A 19,582-nucleotide genomic window follows, 5' to 3' on the forward strand; every position below is an offset into this window, starting at 1 on the left:
TTTGAATAAATTGAAGGTATCTAAAGTTCATGAACTGCTGTTGTTCCTTAGGGTAGTGTTCCTAGGCCTCGCTGTCTTCAGCTGAATCATCATCAACGACCTTGCCTCCATCATAAGGTCAGAAATGGGGATGTTTGTTGATGGCTGCCAAGCATTCAGTTCTATTTGTAACTCCTCAGATACCAAAGCAATCTACGCCCACATACAGCAAGACTTCTTCAGCATCCATGTTTGGACTGATGTGTGGCAAGTAACAGTCACGCCACACAAGTGCCAGGTAATGGTTATCTCCAACAGGACTGAGCCTAACCACTTCCCCTTGTACTCTTGCTGAATCTCCCACCATCAACATTATCATTGATCAGAAACCAGCAGGTTAGAGGCTGAGAAACATGCAGCAAATAACTCATCCCCCTGAATCTCCAAAGACTGCTCACCATCTACAAGGCGCATGATGGAATACTCTCCACTTGCCTAAAGCACCTCCAACACTCATGAAGCTTGACACTTCCAGAACAAAACAACACACTTGAATTGCACCTGCCCACCACATTAAACAGTCATTCCCTCCACCACTGGCACATAGTGGTAGCTGTGTATACCTTCTTAGGCAAATTGCCAAGAATTTGTTTTTTATATTCAGTCATGGGGCGTTGGCGTCACTAGCTGGCCAACATTTATTGCCCATCCCTATGGGCATTTAAGAGTCAACCATATTGCTGTGGATCTGGAGTCACATATAAGACAGACCAGCAAGGATTTCCTTCCCTGAAGGACATTAGTGAACCAGGCAGGTTTTTATGATAGTCAACAATGGTTTCATGGTCACCATTTGACTTTTAATTTCAGATTTTTTTAAAATTCAAAGTTCACTATCTGCCACGGTGGGATTTGGACGCGGGTCCCCTGAGCATTACCCTGGGTCTATGGACTACTCGTCCAACGACAATACCACTATGTCACTGCCTCCCCTTAGCTAAGGATTCATTGACAGCACCTTTCAAACCTGCAACCTCCACCAGCCAGAAGAACAAGGATAATAGACGCATGGGAATACTTCCTTCTGTAAGTTCCTCTCCAAGTCACACACCTTTCTGACTTGGAACTATATTGTTATTCCTAAACTGCTGCTGGGTCAAAGTTAATGAATTCTCTCCCTGATAGCACTCTGGGTATACCTATGTTACATGGACTGCAGCAGTTTAAGAAGGCAGCTCACCATCACCTTCTCAAAGGCAACTTGGGAGGGCATTATATGATGGCCTTACCAGTGATGACCAGGCCCATGAATAAATTAAAAATATATCCTGGGGTCAGCATTGATCAGGATCTTAATTGGACAAACTAAAAGAGAAACTAAAAGGTCTGAAAATTGATAAATCTCCGGGCCCAGATGGGCTACATCCTAGAGTTCTAAAGGAGATAGCTGAAGAAATAGTGGAGGCGTTAGTTATGATCTTTCAAAAGTCACTGGAGTCAGGGAAAGTCCCAGAGGATTGGAAAATCGCTGTTGTAACCCCACTGTTCAAGAAGGGAACAAGAAAAAAGATGGAAAATTATAGGCCAATTAGCCTAACCTCAGTTGTTGGCAAAATTCTAGAATCCATCGTTAAGGATGAGATTTCTAAATTCTTGGAAGTGCAGGGTCGGATTAAGACAAGTCAGCATGGATTTAGTAAGGGGAGGTCGTGCCTGACAAACCTGTTAGAGTTCTTTGAAGAGATAACAAATAGGTTAGACCAAGGAGAGCCAATGGATGTTATCTATCTTGACTTCCAAAAGGCCTTTGACAAGGTGCCTCACGGGAGACTGCTGAGTAAAATAAGGGCCCATGGTATTCGAGGCAAGGTACTAACATGGATTGACGATTGGCTGTCAGACAGAAGGCAGAGAGTTGGGATAAAAGGTTCTTTCTCAGAATGGCAACCGGTGACAAGTGGTGTCCCGCAGGGTTCAGTGTTGGGGCCACAGCTGTTCTCTTTATATATTAACGATCTAGATGACGGGACTGGGAGCATTCTGGCCAAGTTTGCCGATGATACAAAGATAGGTGGAGGGGCAGGTAGTATTGAGGAGGTGGGGAGGCTGCAGAAAGATTTAGACAGTTTAGGAGAGTGGTCCAAGAAGTGGCTGATGAAATTCAACGTGGGCAAGTGCGAGGTCGTACACTTTGGAAAAAAGAATAGAGGCATGGACTATTTTCTAAACGGTGACAAAATTCATAATGCTAAAGTGCAAAGGGACTTGGGAGTCCTAGTCCAGGATTCTCTAAAGGTAAACTTGCAGGTTGAGTCCGTAATTAAGAAAGCAAATGTAATGTTGTCATTTATCTCAAGAGGCTTGGAATACAAAAGCAGGGATGTACTTCTGAGGCTTTATAAAGCACTGGTTAGGCCCCATTTGGAGTACTGTGAGCAATTTTGGGCCCCACACCTCAGGAAGGACATACTGGCACTGGAGCGGGTCCAGCGGAGATTCACACGGATGATCCCAGGAATGGTAGGCCTGACATACGATGAACGTCTGAGGATCGTGGGATTATATTCATTGGAGTTTAGGAGGTTGAGGGGAGATCTGATAGAAACTTACAAGATAATGAACGGCTTAGATAGGATGGACGTAGGGAAGTTGTTTCCATTAACAGGGGAGACTAGGACGCGGGGGCACAGCCTTAGAATAAAAGGGAGTCACTTTAGAACAGAGATGAGGAGAAATTTCTTCAGCCAGAGAGTGGTGGGTCTGTGGAATTCATTGCCACAGAGGGCTGTGGAGGCCGAGACGTTGAGCGTCTTCAAGACAGAAATTGATAAATTCTTGATTTCTCGAGGAATTAAGGGCTATGGGGAGAGAGCGGGTAAATGGAGTTGAAATCAACCATGATTGAATGGTGGAGTGGACTCGATGGGCCGAATGGCCTTACTTCCGCTCCTATGTCTTATGGTCTTATGGTCTTATAACTACATAAATGCTGTGGCTGCAAGAGCAGGATATATACTGTTGAAGAAGTGGCTTAAGCTCCTGACTCCCCAAAGCCTGTCCACCATCCACAGGGCACAAGTCAAGAGTGTGATGGAATACTCTCCAACTGCCAGTGTAATTCCAAAATTACTCAAGAAACCTGACACCATCCAGGATCAAGCATCCCAATTGACTGTCACTTCTCGCTTCTCGGCCTTTTGGCTAAGATCAAGTGTAGTATGGAGAGGATGCTGCACTTGGTTGAGGTCATTAGGTTACATTGAAGCTTCATATGTTTCATATGAAGCAATTTTTAAAAGCGGCATCTCGGCCTTTTGGCTAAGATGCAAATGAGCTCAAGTCTTGGAGGAGGTATTGCTTTGCTCCTCCAATCAGCTTGGCTCATGTAGATCAGGCCCAGGACAGGGCAATTTGGTCGCTTGCCCTGTCTTGTCAGCCTGGATCGGAAATGTCTCAACTTGTTGAGACTTTGAATTGGATTTGATTTGATTGAATTGGAAAAGTACAAAAAAAAATTGACTGTCACTGAATCGCTTCTCGGCCTTTTGGCTAAGATCAAGTGTAATATCGATGTGCTGCACTTGTTTGAAGTCATGAGGTGACATTAAGCCTTCATTTGAAGCAATTTTTTAAAGCGGTATCTCGGCCTTTTGGCTAAGATGCAAATGAGATCGAGCCGTGGAGGAGGTGCAATGCCTGCTCCAATCAGCTTGGATCATGTAGATCAAGCCCAAGACAGGAAGTTGGATGCCTGACTTGTCCGCTTGGATCGAGAATGTATATCTTGCTGAGACTCTGAATTGGACTTTGATTGGATTGAATTGGATATGAACAAAAACAAAATTGACTGTCACTGAATCCAACACCTTAAACATTCACTCTCTCCATCACCGACACATGGTGACAGCAATGTACACCATCTCCAAGATGCACTGCAGCAACTCACCAAGGCTTTTTCAACAGCACCTCCCAAACCCACACCCGCTGCAACATAGAAGATCAAGGGCAGCAGGCGAAGGGAAACATCACCCAAAGATCCCCTACAATTCACACACCATCCTCACTTGAAAATAGATCATCGCTGGTCAATACCCTAACAGTATTTTGGGAGTGCATTCACAAGGACTTTGGCAGTTCAAGATGGTGCCTAATCACCACTCTCTCAAGAACAGACAATAACTGCCGGCCATGTCAGTGAATCAACCAATAAAAAGGAAATGTATCCGTGTCTTACAAAGAAATTCCAGCTTGTTGTTGTTGTTGTTGGTGAGCGGGGGGAAAGAGAGAAGAAGGAGAGACAGAGAGACACGAAACCTTCTGGACCGTGGAGTGGAAAACTGGTTAGATCTTGCTACTTTCCAGTGAGTTAGTATGGACTGATTTCCTGCCCATTCCCTTATCCCTTAAAGTCTTATATCTGAAGGTTTCTGATTTACTCTGGATATTCTGCCCATTCTAGCCTATAAGCACAAGAGCAATGCCTTTACGAACAAAGGGCTGGATATTACAGGGAAGGGGGGTGGGGTGGGATGACTCTCCTCTCCAGAAGCAAAGTCAGTGTGGTGCCGATTTGCGTAACGCCAGCCTGATCCACAGTCATGACATGCTGTGGGTGAGTTCAATGGGCAGTCAGTGGGGCTTCCACCATTCATTTGGGAATAAGTCTCACCCCGGATGCTGCCAGTCAATCTAACCGTCAGCTCCCCCAGTCCCAGCAGTGGCAAAAACGTTTTAGTGGGCACTGGCAGGACTGCAATCAGGCCCAAGAAGAAGGATCATGGATCCCAGATCCAGATAAATCTGGACTCTTGGGAGGGGAGAATTGGGCAGTTTTGGGCTTTGAAACACTTAGTGGAATCCTACAGCTGATGCCGGGAAAAGGGGGAACTGTTACTGTGCACATTCTGGTCTCTGCTGTCTGAGGATTCCTGCGTTTCAGAAGTTCTTCAGCATCGTGGATCAGAAGTCGGAGCCTTTTCAACTGTTAATTGGATGGGTGCCTGTCTGACCAGCGCTGGACACAGGGATTTCTGACTCTGATGGGAAGTTTTGATTCCTGTCTGACTGCCAACCATGTTATGGCGTGGGCAGCATATTATCGGGTTTACAAGCTTGTTTACCAGCTCAATTTGCTCTTGATTATTTGTTTAAATGTGGTGGGCAGGCTGCCAATTTCATATTATAGGGGCGGAGGGGTGAGCTCGAGGGTGGGCAGGAAGGTGGTGGGGGGGCACATGCCCTATTTTATGTGCCCCCCCTCACTGAAAACATACCCAGCGAAGGCATGTAAAATCCAGCCCAAGGTGTGTAATATAGTGTGGACATGAACATGAAACGGCACGGTGGCACAGTGGTTAGCACTGCTGCCTCACAGCACCAGGGACCCGGGTTGGATTCCCGGCTTGGGTCACTGTCTGTGTGGAGTTTGCACATTCACCCTGTGTCTGTGTGGGTTTCCTCCGGGTGCTCCGGTTTCCTCCCACAGTCCAAAGATGTGCGGGTTAGGTGGATTGGCCATGCTAAATTGCCCCTTCGTGTCAGGGGGATTAGCTAGGGTAAATGCATGGGGTTATGGGGATAGGGCCTGGGTAAGATTGTGGTCGGTGCAGACTCGATGGGCCAAAAGGCCTCCTTCTGCACTGTAGGGATTCTATGAAAACATGATTAGAAAGCGCATTTCGTGTCCGGGTCCCTTCATTAAAGTTTTACTTAAAGACCTCTGCCTCTTGAAAATATCATGGTTTGAGTTGAAAATGTCTCCAGAGCACCCTGCCGGGGAGATGTAAAGGGTTAAATGAGTCACCTGCACTTGCAATTGCCAAAATGGACACAATGTGGACAATCCCTCAGCATGAAACAGTAAACTTCGATCTGCTCATCAAACAACTGAAAACATGAGGCAGATGTTGAAGATGTGCCAAAACTTCCATCAAACTCAGAAGCCCAGTGTCCAACGCTGATCAGGCAACCATCCAATTAACTGTACACATTGAAAAGGCTCCGACCTCTGATTCAGGATGCTGAAGAATTCCTGCAGCGCAGGAATCCTCGGTAGCAGCGAAGAGAATGTGCACAGAAACAGTTCCCCCTTTTCCTGGCATCAGCTGCAGGATACTGGTAAGTGTATAAAAGTCCCCAAGCTTCTTGTTAGTGAATTGTTGAGTATATAGGGTGTAAGCAGATAGGTGGATGAAGTAAGTGGGTCAGGTGGGTCGGTGACAAGTGGGTCAGGTGACAGGTGGGTGAATTGGGTGTGTTGGTGGGTTATGAGATAGTCCAGGAGGGATGGACAGGTCGGGGGCTATTCAAATTGGTTCAGGAGACAGTCGGGGAAGAGAGTTGGCTTGTGGGGGATAGTTACGGCAGGTCAGGGGAGTTGGGCTTATGGGGTGAGTCCAGGAGATAGTGGTGATCAGTTGTATAGTTACCTTACAGTTAGATCTGACTATAATTTTCATAGAACTGTGGAACCATATAATCCCTACAGTGCAGAAAGAGGCCATTTGGCCCATCCGGCCCATCCAGTCTGCACCAACCAGGCCCTCTCCTCCACCCTATCCCCAAAACCCATGCATTTACCATGGCTAATCCACCTAATCTACACATCTTTGGACTGAGAGTAGAAACCAGAACACCAGGTGGAAACCCACGCAGACACAGGGAGAACATTCAAAAGCCACACAGATAGTCATCCAAGGCTGGATTTGAACCTGGGTCTCTGGCATTGTGAGGCAGCAGTGCAAACCACTGTGCCGCTGTGCCATTCCTGGGTAACTATCCAGGTAAATTGGAACTGTCCTTATCAATCGGTCCTGGGGAGCAGGGGAACTGCCTGAAGGAAGTTCAAACTACACAAGCAATTGCAAGGAGACATTACTTTGGAACTTCTGCAGAGTCCAGATGGGAGTCTTGGGAGAGTATGCCTGGTCTCCGATGATCCAGAGACGGGAGGATCTGGGCCTCTGACGTGGAATTTAATGCATTCCCTGTGGTGAGTTTAGTGGCGGGGATGGAGGGGGTTAATTAAGTGAGAGGGTAGTGGGAGGGGACCCAGTCATCTTCTCACTTGTCTCCCAGTTAAATTCTCGGCAGGAAGCCTTGTGCCCTACTGCCAATTGAAGCCCTCCAGTAGGCAGTTAATGCCACTTAAGAGCCTCATCCCGCTGTCACTGTATTAACCAAACAGCAGGGGGTAGCTCCCCAAGCAGGGAGTATGACAAGCAAACCCCATTCAAGCGGGATTGGGAGTTCCTGGAGGTCCCTCATTGAAAAGCATTTTGTGCTGATTGAGGTGCCAAGCATCAGGAAGAGAGGTGAGAAGCATCCCCTGCCCTAGCTGTGGGCACACCCCTGGCCACCATCACTCGCCTGTGGCCTGGGATTCAGTGACAATAGTAGCCCTATGGTGGGTGTCGTACCAGGAGCAGCCATTCCCTCTCCAGAGCTGCCGGCCTCTGATTGACCTCTGTTCCAAAGTCCTTAATCCTATGTAAGGTCACCTGCTGTTCAGTTCAGCAGCACCTAATTCAACAGGCCTTCCCTAAAAGAGGTAACACAGGGCTGTCGCCAGCTCTCCAGTTGGCAGGCAAGATCCCCGCCTGCTCCATTAAATATCGTCCTTGACGTCTATTTTAGAACTTAGAACAAACTAGAACCTTAGGTGCAATCTTACCAACAATATTTTTAAATGCAGGCCAGGCTAGGAGAGGTGGGCGCTGCCAATATAGGTGGCGAAATGTGTGGGCACCTCAAAATGGTTACACCCTCTGAAAACTTCTGAAATCTTAAAAACAAAAGTGTAGCCACAGCTGCCAGACTGTTGCTGAGGATGGGAACCCCTCCACAGTATTTGCTCTGGTTACAGCTGTGATCCTTGGCTCACAAGATGAGGGGGATTGAAAGGAGGTGTTGATATCCCCTGGCCTGCCACTGAGAGGCCTCCACCAGGCTTTGGACTCAATGGGGGACTGTCTGCTGTAGAACAATCCCTACAGCATCACCAATTTTCCCTCAGGCAGACACTTAATTGATCTTAATTAGCCACAAATCACTGCTGGGCAAGATCACTCAGTTACACGTGGGGTTAATGACTCAACTCGTAACCTTCAGAAACTCCCTGCCCTCCCACCTCCAGAGCTGCCTCTGGGTATCTGATAAGATTCCACACTTTGTCTGCATGGTACAGCAGAGCCTACTTAATCCTATCGTGATAATTCTGTGCTTGGAAAGGACTGTAAGGATTGTAGAGTAAACACTGTGTATCAGTCAGCTTCAGGTTTAAAGGAACATTCCTTCCCATGTGTCGTCCAAAATGATCATTCTCCATCAGACCCTGAACGAACATTCCTGTTATGGGATACTGCACTTTATATAGAGTATAACACTCAGTGATATGAAAGCCGGCTCAAATCATTTCATTTGATCTGAACTGGTTTGAGCATAGAGTCATACAGATCATCACTGACTATATTCCCCAGTAGCAAAAGTTAATGCAAAGTGAATTGGCTTTCAAATCACAATTATAATTAAGAATTAATGACTAGGGCTAAGAGTTAGCATTGACACATTTCAGACAGTGGGCAGTAAATATGGTGATATTGTATTTATATTTTTGATAGCATGGTGGGCACAGCGGTTAGCACTGCTGCCTCATAGCGCCAGGTTCAATTCCCAGCTTCGGTTACTGTCTATGTGGAGTTTGCACGTTCTCCCCGTATCTGCGTGGGTTTCTTCCAGTTTCCTCCCACAGTCCGAAAGACATGCCGGTTAGGCGCACTTGCCCATGCTAAATTCTCCCTCAGTGTACTCGAACAGGTGCCGGAGTGTGGCAACTAGAGGATTTTCACAGTAACTTCATTTCAGTGTTAATATAAGCCTACTTGTGACACTGATAAATAAACTTTAAACTTCAAACTATGCTGACATGCACACTTCAGGTACCAGACGACATTATGGGTAGATTGTTAGCTTGGGCATTGGGAGTATAAATGCCCAATTATGCATTCTTTTAGTGCCTGTCTTATTGGTATCATTGCCTGTTCTAGCTTTCCTGCGCAGTGCTATCTCTATGACTGCAGTATGGCTGACAGAAGATTGCTGGCCTTGCAGGATGCCCTCCTAGAAGGCTCAGCTTCAGATTGCAACACATTGATGCAGGCTCACAGACTTGTCAGGAACATCAAAAGTATTTACTGACCAGGAAAAATTGTACAAAGGCTGACAACCCCCCAGCTGCCCTGCCCCGACATGTCTTGTACATGCCTTCAGACTGTCTTCTGTCTAAGAGAGGACTCCAGACCCTGGGGTGATTACCCACTCTCAGTCCCCCAAGCCAGGTGACCCCCTCTGCGGTGTTGCCCTTAAAGAGACAATCGCCACACTTAGCATGGGCAGCGACAGTCTGGTCTGATGGACAGACAGGGCACAGAAAGGACACTGAGGAGTATGCTTTATTTGGCTCGAATTTTGAACTCTGTGCCAAATTAAAGTAAAATTCTTACTCATCCTTTGACAAATACAAATCAAAGATAAACAAAGTTTAAAAGGAGATGTGACTAATGATCAAAATGTCTTTGAACAGCCAGCACTCAGTGTGTTTACCCTCTTTGTCCTGTAGATATTACATATTGATAAACTCGGGTTCCACCTTATTCCATATTCAAAGATTTATGAAAATTCTTCCAGCATGTTTCAACTCAATCCTCATTAATTCTATGAAACCTTATTAGATTATTATATTTTATCGACATCCGTTTGTCTTTGGAGATGGTGGACTATGCTCAGGGTTCTGTATTGAATATCATCTGTAGTTGCTGTAGAGGCTGGTTCGTGAGTGCTCATCGTTTCCACACTGAAACAGCATCAGCCCATTGAATCATAGAATCCCTACAGTACAGAAGGAGGCCATTTGGCCCATTGAGTCTGTACTGACCACAATCCCACACAGGCCCTAATCCTGTAACCCTCATTTACCCTGCTAACCCCCTATCACTAGGGTCAATTTAGCATGGCCAATCAACCTAACCCGCACATCTTTGGACTGCGGGAGGAAACCGGAGCATCCGGAGGAAATCCACGCAGACACAGGGAGAACGTGCAAACTCCACACAGACAGTGACTTGAGGCTAGAATTGAACCCAGGTCCCTGGTGCTGTGAGGCAGCTGTGCCCAGTGAGTTCATTGCGGGAATTAAAGACATTAAAGGTCGGACTGTCTAGGATCTCTCCAAACTTCAAAAGAATTTACAATGCAACAGCCCATTTGATGTCGCTCCAGTACCTAGACAGATACTTTAAAGTGTTTAGGAGTTAAGGTTTCTTTTTCTATTTTGCTTTCATGAAAGTAACTTGCAATTTACCTTTCGGTGGGCTCTCTTTACTGTTATCTGGTAATCTCTTTTGTCCTCTACTTTTTTCACACCCTTCCTGACTGCTTGTCCCCAGGCATTCTGGGCAGCAGCAAGGATTTCCCATGCATCAGCTTCAATCCCTGTCAACTTGAAGTCTTGCTCGCAGACATCCTTGTGTCAGATATGGGCTACCTGTTAGTCTTATGCTGATAGCAAGCTCACCATAGAGCATGTCATCTATTTGGCTCCCGTGACCCAGCCAACAAAGTGGCTGACCATTCAAGAGGGCAAACATGCTGGGCATCCCTGCACGCTGGTGCGCTTAAATGTCTGGCACTCTGTTGTGCCAGGAAGTGCTCAGTGTTTGTCTGAGGCAGCCACTTTTCTTGGCTTGCATTAAGGAGCATGCTGAGAACACACGGAGCTTTGACTTTTTGGTTAGTTTGCTGTTGGTTCACACTTGACTTCTCAACTTTGACATGACAGCTGTGCCCTTGCCAATCCTATGGCAGATTTTGGCATCAAGGGGCGGGTTTCTAATTGTTGATCTAATGTATGCAAAGCTGTCGAAGTGAGGTTGCTGCTGTTGGTGGAAGGTGGAGTCTCTACATCCTGGCCCACAACTCTGCGGTCCCTGACACTAATTGTCAGTCCAAACCCCCTGCAGGCCCAGGGGAACTGATCTACAAGCTGCTGCCAGTGAACTTCAGTATGGGATGTCAGTGCAATACGATCAGCAAACAGCAATTTGTGAATTGGACATTAAGCTTTTTGGTCTTGGTGCACAGTCTTGTCAAGGTTGAACAGCTTGCCTTTGGCTCTGACACTGGTAGACACTGTCATTTGAGTCACTGAAAATATACAACATGGGGGAAAATGTACCAAAGAGAGTTGGTGCCCGGACTCAACACTGCTTTAACCCGTTGCTGATTTTGAAAACCTCCACTTTGCTCCATTGTAACCAACAAAACTGTGCAGGTTCGACAGTCTGCTGAGACTTGATTCCAGCAGCTCTGAGTGTACCTAACCTTTGTTTGCCGGGGACTTGCTTGTAGTTCACGAGAGCTCCCTTTGTGGTTGCAATTATTTCAGCCCATTCAAGTTAAAGTTTATTTATTAGTCACAAGTAAGGCTTACATTAACACTGCAATGAAGTTACTGTGAAATTTCCCTAGTCGCCACATTCTGGCACCTGTTCAGGTCAATGCAGCAAACCAGCATGGTCTTTCAGCCTGTGGGAGGAAACCGGAGCACCCGGAGGAAACCCACGCAGACATGGGGAGAACGTGCAGACTCCACACAGACGGTGACCCAAGCCGGGATTCGAACCCAGCTTCAGATAATATGCATACCAGACAATACAGAGACATACATTTAATATAGCTCCCGCAACTCCCTTCTTATACTTGAATAATTTTTGCAATTCCCATCTTGTAGGTCCTTGTCACCTGAGACACAAAATGGGTCTCTCTTTTCCAGCAGGCACAGATAGGATGGGCCGAATGGCTGTAAATCTTTCTTTGTTTCCAAAAAGAGAATCTGTCTGCTGTGTGAAACACAATCACACGTTCGCTGTGAATTGTACTCTGTGTTGCTAGCGGCATCCACAGGTGTACTGGCACACCTGCTTATTTAATTTCAATGAGTGTGTTCCCATTATGTTGTAGACACAGTTGCTGCTACAGTTAGATGGCACTGGAGAGCTCAGTGCTGGCTTTGGAATCACGACAATCCTGATTTCAGAGTGGCTGGTCACATTTTGGGAGTGAAAAGGACTGGTGGTGACACTCAGTTCTGATCACAAGCATGTCTGATTTTATTGAATTGCCAACTTCGAGCCAGACTTTTGTTGCTGGGAAACGGGTCGGTCGGAGATGGGTGACAAGAAAAATTGGCGTCAATATCACGTGCGACAATGTTTCACTCTTGTTTACAGCCCTGCCAATAGTCCTGGGAGCAGGAGCAGTGTAAAGGCTGGGCAGGAAGTTAATTTGTCTGCACCATCAATTGGGCACCTTTAGGTAATTAAGCAACTCCCTAAGAGCTCACGTTTTAAAACGTTCACTGAGGTGGGTGGTGTTTGAAAGCTGAACATTTCTAACCTGTTGGCAATAGGGTCAGAAGCATGGAAAAAGCTTTATTTGGGACTGAAAAAAAAGTGGACGTTTTAAAGAAAATCCATTCCACATAACGACATTTTAATAACACTAACATTGCCCTACCCTAGCTCAGATTCCAGCTCTTCACCTGCCCTGGCCAATTTGAAGGTTCAGATGCTTTAATTTTTTTTAAACCATGCCCAGGTAGCCCGGACCAGAGTGTGACCTGTTTCCCTAGTGTCCCACCTCCATTCCAGCTCTCCATCCTTCCCACCACCAGCAATGAATTGGCCATTGCCCCCAACCCCTTTGCAACTAACCCCAAGCCACCAGCAAAATCGGAAACATTTGGCTGCTTCCTGTCAGTGCTGAGTCTGCAACCCAAAAGCAAACCCACCTCAACAGTCAAAATCCAGCTCCTAGAATCAATATATCAACAATTCAGAATAACTGACAATGTACAGATTACACCTCCATGGAATTTGAATACAGGGGTATTAGGTTATCTTCAGTTAAACCTCTTGCACTGTTTATTGATGTAGCTTACTGTGGAAGACCATAAGACGTAGGAGCAGGAGTAGGCCATTCGGTCCATCGAGTCTGCCCCGCCATTCAATGAGATCGTGTCTGCTCTGATACAATAACCCTCAACTCCACTTTCTCATCTAATCCCTATAACCCTTGATTCCCTTCCTGCCTTTCTCAGATTCCAGCTCTTCACCTGCCCTGGCCAATTTGAAGTTTCAAATGCTTTAATTTTTTAAAAACCATGCCCAGGTAGCCTGGACCAGAATGTGACCTATTTCCAGCTCTCCATCCTTGACGTCAATTTTTCTTGTCACCCATCTTTCAGTCCCAAAGAAAGCTTTTTCCATGCTTCTGACTCAACGACCCAACCTCGACAGCCCTCTGAAAAGCTAGTACTGTCTATGAGCTTCTAAGTCTCTCCATATATTCCTTATACTTTACTCATTCATTCCTTCCAGGCTGCCTGCATCTTAAAAATGTTTGATTGACTTGTCGTCTAGAAGTCAATCTAACTAGCTTAAATCCAGTTATACTGCGCAGCTGAATTGGTGTGTGCTGGAATAGGGAGGGTTTAGAATTGTTTTACCACCTGTCCTATCAAACACACAGCCCCCCGGATTTGCAGAATGAACTTAACTTTATAAAATATGATTCCTCCTCATTGGGTACCATGCCCTAAGATGACATTGACGACCATGGACTTGCATTTGATTGGTTCATAATTATGCTTGGAAGAGTATTGCAATGGTTTGCCGTTGCCTTCTGCACAATGGCTGAACAGGAAACTCTCCCACTCTTTATTGCATCAGTCTGTCTGGCCATGTTATGCCCCTTCTCATGGCCACCAAATGAGACTTTCACCCAGAGGTAGGGATGCTACCACTGTGCCACAAAACCTATAACATACGTACTAAAGTAACATGAAAAAGACATGGGGGGCGATTCTCCCAGCCCGCTGTGCTACTCGTGCAGTGCAGCGGGCCGGGAGATATTAGCGGAGACCGTTTAGTGAGCTCCCCGCTGGGCGCCATGGCCTCCACGTGTCTGCCGAGCCCGGATTTCCGACATCGTCAGCTCCACGCTGGAAATCGGCATCAACCTGGTTTGAATATTGAAATCGCCATTTAAATGTCATTAGCTGGCCCGGGACTAAAGCTTCCAGGCCCCACTCCAGGCTAGCCTCTCCTCCCCAGCCAGGAGTGGTTCACTCCAGCAGGTTTACAACTGCTCCCTACTAACGGGGAGCTGGCAGCCTTACCCCGCTGGAGTGGAGGGAGGTCAGAGAGGCCAGGAGGGGATAAGGGGGGGATGCCCCCTGGGCAGTGCCAGCCTGGCCCCTTGGCTCTGCCAGGGGACAAAGTGGCAATGCCTAAGGGGCATTTTGGCACCGCCCACTGGGCATCGGGCAATGCCAAGGGAGCAGGGCCTCTGGGGGGAGATTGGTTGGGTTGGGGGTCCTGCTGCCACTCTGCACTTGGGATCGGTGGTAGAGGGAGGGAAGGGGCTGATCGAGGCTGGCCTTCAGGGTGTGTGGGGGGGAAATCGAGGTGGGTCGGGAGGTAGGTTTGGGGTGTCAGGCCTGGCCTGGAGACGTCTGGATGGCCAGCCAACCAGGGGTTTGAGGTATCGGAGGGGCAGCGATGCTGTGCTGGCCAGTGATTGGGAGACCGGCAGTGCAGGACTACTGCGCATGCGCCGATCTCCGCAATGACAAATCGGCGCAATGGCCCGCTCAGCGCTACGCTGCCGGTCTCTCCAGCGGGAATAGGGCCAGCACACAGATTTTCATGGTGAATCTCGCTAGGGCACTCTGCAGGGCTCAGAATGTGGGAGATACATTCTGAAAATCCCATTAAATAAACCAGCGCAAGATACTCCAGTTATTACCCGAATTCGGCACTTTAGAATTTTTTTGGGAGAACCCTGGCCACGTAGCTTGTTTATTACTTTGCATTGCAAATCAACAGCAAAAACATTTAATGTACCAACTTTACATTGCTGATCTCTATGTTGCATCTTTCAAGGTTGCTTGATATTTGAATTCCTAGGATATGATAAAGTGGGGAGGGAGCGGGGAATGGAGAAGCTAAATATAATAAAACAATTATTATAAAAGGAGGCTTACTCTAAAGAATCAATGAGCTTCTTTGGCTCTACAGGTGGAGGGTAGATGACCTCTTCTACGTGGTTCCGGTTGCAGTTTGCATAAGCGGTGGAGATGTGGATGAAGGCTTCAAGTTTCTGCATCTGTCGGGCCAGCAATAGGAGCTGTTGTGTGGCGACCACATTCAGCTGCAGGGCATGTCTGTGCAAGGCAAGAGCAAAGGAAAACAGGATCACGGAATGGGAAAACCAATCCCTGCCTGAGGCAAACAAATGCATTGGCAGACAGTCTAAACTCAACATTTCATCTTCTTGCGATTACATGGGGCTTTGCTAGCATGCAAAAAGTATCTCCTCTTCTTAAAAGAATGCCTTTGTAAACATGGGTGTATGCACTTGTCAGCACAGTCACAGCCCGAAAGATGCGATAGCACTCTGAAACTGTCAATCCATCCGCAATTTGGCAAAGCGGTAAACATAGGAAACATTTGAGACTATGGGCAGGCTTGTTGGCACCAACAGACAGTTCCATACAGTAAAAAGTAAACTCAATTCCCCTACTCCACTGAGGGTGGGGTTTCAATTGCACTGTTACGAAGTGCCACCAACCAAGGTTTTTACCGTGCCTCTCCTGTGGGATGAAAAACTAAACAGAGGCTTCTCATTGGAGTGTTGTCGTCTGCCTTTCTAACAGCTGACCGAAGAACAGTGACAGCAGGTCACACACAAGCCTCCCCTCTGCAGGAGGTTCAAGGCCTGGCAAGATACAAATAGAAGGAAATAGGAGGAAAAGTTGGTTTTACACCACCATTGAGCAAGCACGAATATGGAGATCTCAGCTCTTTATGGGCCTGAAGGGATTGGTGGATTTCTTAATGAACGATTGGAGTATGGAGTGGTCAGCTTCCAATTTAAAAGCTAGCTTATGCCGGGTTTTGTTCTGATCAAATTCCTCAACAGCGGGTACAGGAAGCATTTTGGAATGTTAACTTTGAAGGGTTCCTTTCCCAAACAATTTTAGAAGCAAATGATACACTGATTGCTGCACAATGGCCTGAATCTCCCAAGCAGCAATAATGTTGAACGGATTGCCTCTGTGGGTGAAGATTCTCCTGATCCTACGTTCATTGCTGTCCATTTCTTCCGGGATCCTTCAATCCAAGCAGTCAAAGAAATGTGTACAGCAGCATCCCTTGAAGAACTTCATTGGAGTGGAATAGAGTTGGGGGAAGACATGATTTGCACCATTTTAATGGCACGAGCTGCCATATGGTACATTTAAGGCTCTGAATGTCGGTGAATAGATGTGTGAATGGATGAGTGGACATATGGACGAGTCCGCGGTGAGTGAATGGATAGGGTGAGTATGTGGGTAGATAGATTTGTAGGCAGGTGGTGAGTGGATGAGGGGATAAGTGGGTGAGTGTGTAGGTGGCTAGGTTGCTGAGTGGGTGAGGTAGGTATCTGGGTGAATGGATGAGGTGGGCAAGCAGGTGAATGGGTAAATACATGAGTAGGTGAGGAAAGTGGGCAAGAGTAAGGTGGGTAGGTGTGGAGGTGACAGGTTGGTAGATCAATAAGTGGGTAGGTGGGCGAGTAGGTTGGTGGTACGGTGAGTGAGTGCATGGGCAAGTGAGGAGGGTAAGGTAATAGGTCAGTAGGCGGGTGAATGGATAGTCGGCTTGGGGGCTCATCAAGTAGGGGGGTAGTCAGGTGGTCTGGAATAGTCGGGTCAGGGGTCAGTTCGGTGGGTGGAAAGTAGTTGGATCAGTCAAGGATTAGTCATGTGATTGGCTGGTAGGTGGGTTGAGTAAGGGGTTGTAGTCAGGTCAGGTTGGAGGTGTAGGCGGGTTGGATAGTCGAGTCAGGGTAGTTGGTGGAGTATTCAGGGGGTAAGGTGGATCAGGGTGGGGTGATGGGTGGGTTAGTTGTGGAGATACCCAGATGTGAGATTACGTTCTAATATATCTAACATTTCCTGGGTAACTATTTAGATAAGTCCCAGGGAACTGTCCTGAGTCTAACCCAGAGTCAGATACATTCATGGAGAGGTCCCAGGAGCAGGAAAATTGCCCATCAGAAGATTAAACTTCCCAGGCAATTTCCATGTCGGTCCACACGTCAGGATTTCCACAGGGTCCTGATGTGCATCTTCAGTTGTATATCCAATCTCTGATCTTCCAGAGATCGGAAGATTTGGTCCTTTGCTGCACTGTAGACTTCTTGAATTTGACAAAATTGAAAGTGGATGTGGACCCAACTGCTGTCTATGAAACATCATATCTCGGACTAAACATTTTTGCCATTATCAATTATACTGCAAATATTTTTACAATATGATTAAATACACAGGTTACCTGCAGAGTGGACATTAAAAAGTTTAACCTGATAAATATTTGTATTTGGAGGGGCCAGTTAGCCCAGTTGGCTAGACAGCTGTGTATGTTTTGGAATAATGCACTGTGGGGTTTAATCCCCATTATGGCATTGTTAGACTTGGGACCTGCCTCTTTACTCTGCCTGGTCGTAAAACCATGGTTTATAGCGACCCTTGAATAATCAAGGATGCTACCTGGAGAGGAGGAAGATTTGTATTTATCCTCCACCAATATTCGGGGAAAAGGTTGCTGTGTGAACACAATAAATTATAACTCAATTACTGCTACGGCCAGAAACGAACAACTTCTGAAAGTAATGATGCAAAGTTACTGATACAGGAAATCAGAACTTAGTCAATTTTTTTTTTTTGCTTTTTCAGGTTTGGGTGCAAAGATGACACAAGGGACATACTTTAAAGGCTCGTCGAATCGTACGGTAGCTGCACAGTGGAAGATGACATTAACGCAGGAGAGCAGACGTTCGGTGTCCTCTGAGTTTATGGCCAGATTAGGCTGCATCAGCTCACTGCCGATAGGAATGATCTTTTTCTGGAAGTCTTCTCTCACCCTGTCAAACAGCTGCAATGGAAAAACAAAGATCAAAGCATTTGTTACACTTTTAAAATTTTCACTGCAGTTTTGCTTCACTTTAGCAATACGGTGAACTGTTAAACTTATCAGCCATGGTAAGGCCGAAGTCGGCCTAATTCTGTTCCTGTATCTTATGGTCTTAAAAGTGTACAGATGATTTTTTTCTTACCCATAAGACATAGGAACAGAATTAGGCCACTCGGCCCATTGAGTCTGCTCTGCCATTCAATCCTGGCTGATATTTTTCTCATCCCCATTCTTTACCCGTCATTTTTATGATCATCTAATGGAGTTATGTGCATTTGTAATTTCGGTTTTGAAACTCCATGAAATTTGACTGATTTAAGACAAACTATTACAGCTGGAGTTATACTTTGTCAGTGCGACTGGTGGGGTCGAATACCTCAGGATATTAGCGCATTCAGTTGCCTTCTGACAGGACTCATTTGGACATTCTGCATCTCCAAATCCATTTTACATCCATGATTAAGTGAAATAGAACTGCATCCTATATTAATATTCAGTTTTCCAACACAAAGTTGGTTCACCATGCACTGACGCTTTAACCATCCAGGGATAGAAGGACTTAAGATAGGCACTTAAAAAATAAAAATCATAGAATAAAATCCTTACAGTGCAAAAGGCGGCCATTCGGCCCATTGTGTCTGTACCAACTCTCTGACAGAGTATCTTACCCACTCTATCCCCGTAAACCCACACATTTACCAAAGCTAATCCATCTGTTTACAGACACTAAGGGACAATTTAGCATGGCCAATCTAACCTGCACATCTATGGACTGTGGTGGGGAGGGGGGGCGGGGAACCGGAGCACCCGGTGGAAACCCACGCAGACATGGGGCGAACGTGCAAATTTGACACAGACAATGACCCAAGACCGGAATTGAACCTGGGTCCCTGGCGCTGTGAAGCAGCAGTGCTAACCACTGTGCCACCGTGATGAGAAATCAGTGTAGAAAAAACACCCCTCGACTGCCTCATTCTTAGAGCACCAATGGCTTGGATTTGATGGAGGGCTCTGATGGTGAACTAATAGTGTTTGCCATCCTTATCCATCCGAAACCGAACACAACTTCCGGATTTAGTGCAAGCGAAGATTAACACAGAAATCCTGAAGCTGCAGTCTGTTATTCACTGAATCACCACACGCCCACCATCTCCCCACCCTCACCAAGCCCCGGAGGCAGCAATCGATAAATCATTTGAGAACTTCCCCTTTTCCACTCTTGCATCACTGCTGGACTCCCAGAAAAAAATTATGCTTTGTTCAACTAGCTGCATGTAGGATTTGAACGGCGGTCGGAGAGATAACTATTGTGAAAAAGATTATGCTGAACAAGGTGTGGTTAAACAAGAATGTTGTTAAGTGTCAATGTTAAGCTTAATTGCTTCAGTTTTTCCATGATATTTTAGCTTTCACCTTCATCCACCTGTACATCTTTATTTTTCGATATGTAGAGGTTTTTAAAGGCTATTTGATTTTAATGTTTTTTATTTTCCGGCTGTCTGTGAGAATTCTTTAATGTGTCTGGTTGC

At 46.3% G+C, this 19,582-nt stretch overlaps 1 protein-coding gene, 1 non-coding gene and 1 pseudogene across 3 annotated transcripts in view; 2 read left to right on the plus strand and 1 right to left on the minus strand.

Annotated features, from left to right (window-relative positions):
- The window catches only part of LOC144498588 (fatty acyl-CoA reductase 1-like), a 213,299-nt gene that overhangs the window by 75,141 nt on the left and 118,576 nt on the right, over nucleotides 1-19,582 (minus strand). For both annotated transcript variants that reach the window (XM_078219925.1, XM_078219924.1), the window contains exons 3-4: nucleotides 17,848-18,014; nucleotides 15,080-15,259 (exon numbers count right to left, since the gene is read on the minus strand). In XM_078219925.1, coding sequence (XP_078076051.1) covers nucleotides 15,080-15,259; nucleotides 17,848-18,014 — 347 coding nt within the window. The remainder of the gene's footprint in view (nucleotides 1-15,079; nucleotides 15,260-17,847; nucleotides 18,015-19,582) is intronic.
- Nucleotides 3,161-3,363, plus strand: LOC144499293 (U2 spliceosomal RNA; annotated as a pseudogene).
- Nucleotides 3,509-3,698, plus strand: LOC144499380 (U2 spliceosomal RNA). Its single transcript, XR_013498844.1, has one exon. It is a non-coding gene; the product is annotated as a U2 spliceosomal RNA (small nuclear RNA).

Source organism: Mustelus asterias, chromosome 9, assembly GCF_964213995.1.
Source record: "Mustelus asterias chromosome 9, sMusAst1.hap1.1, whole genome shotgun sequence".
Taxonomy (NCBI): domain Eukaryota; kingdom Metazoa; phylum Chordata; class Chondrichthyes; order Carcharhiniformes; family Triakidae; genus Mustelus; species Mustelus asterias.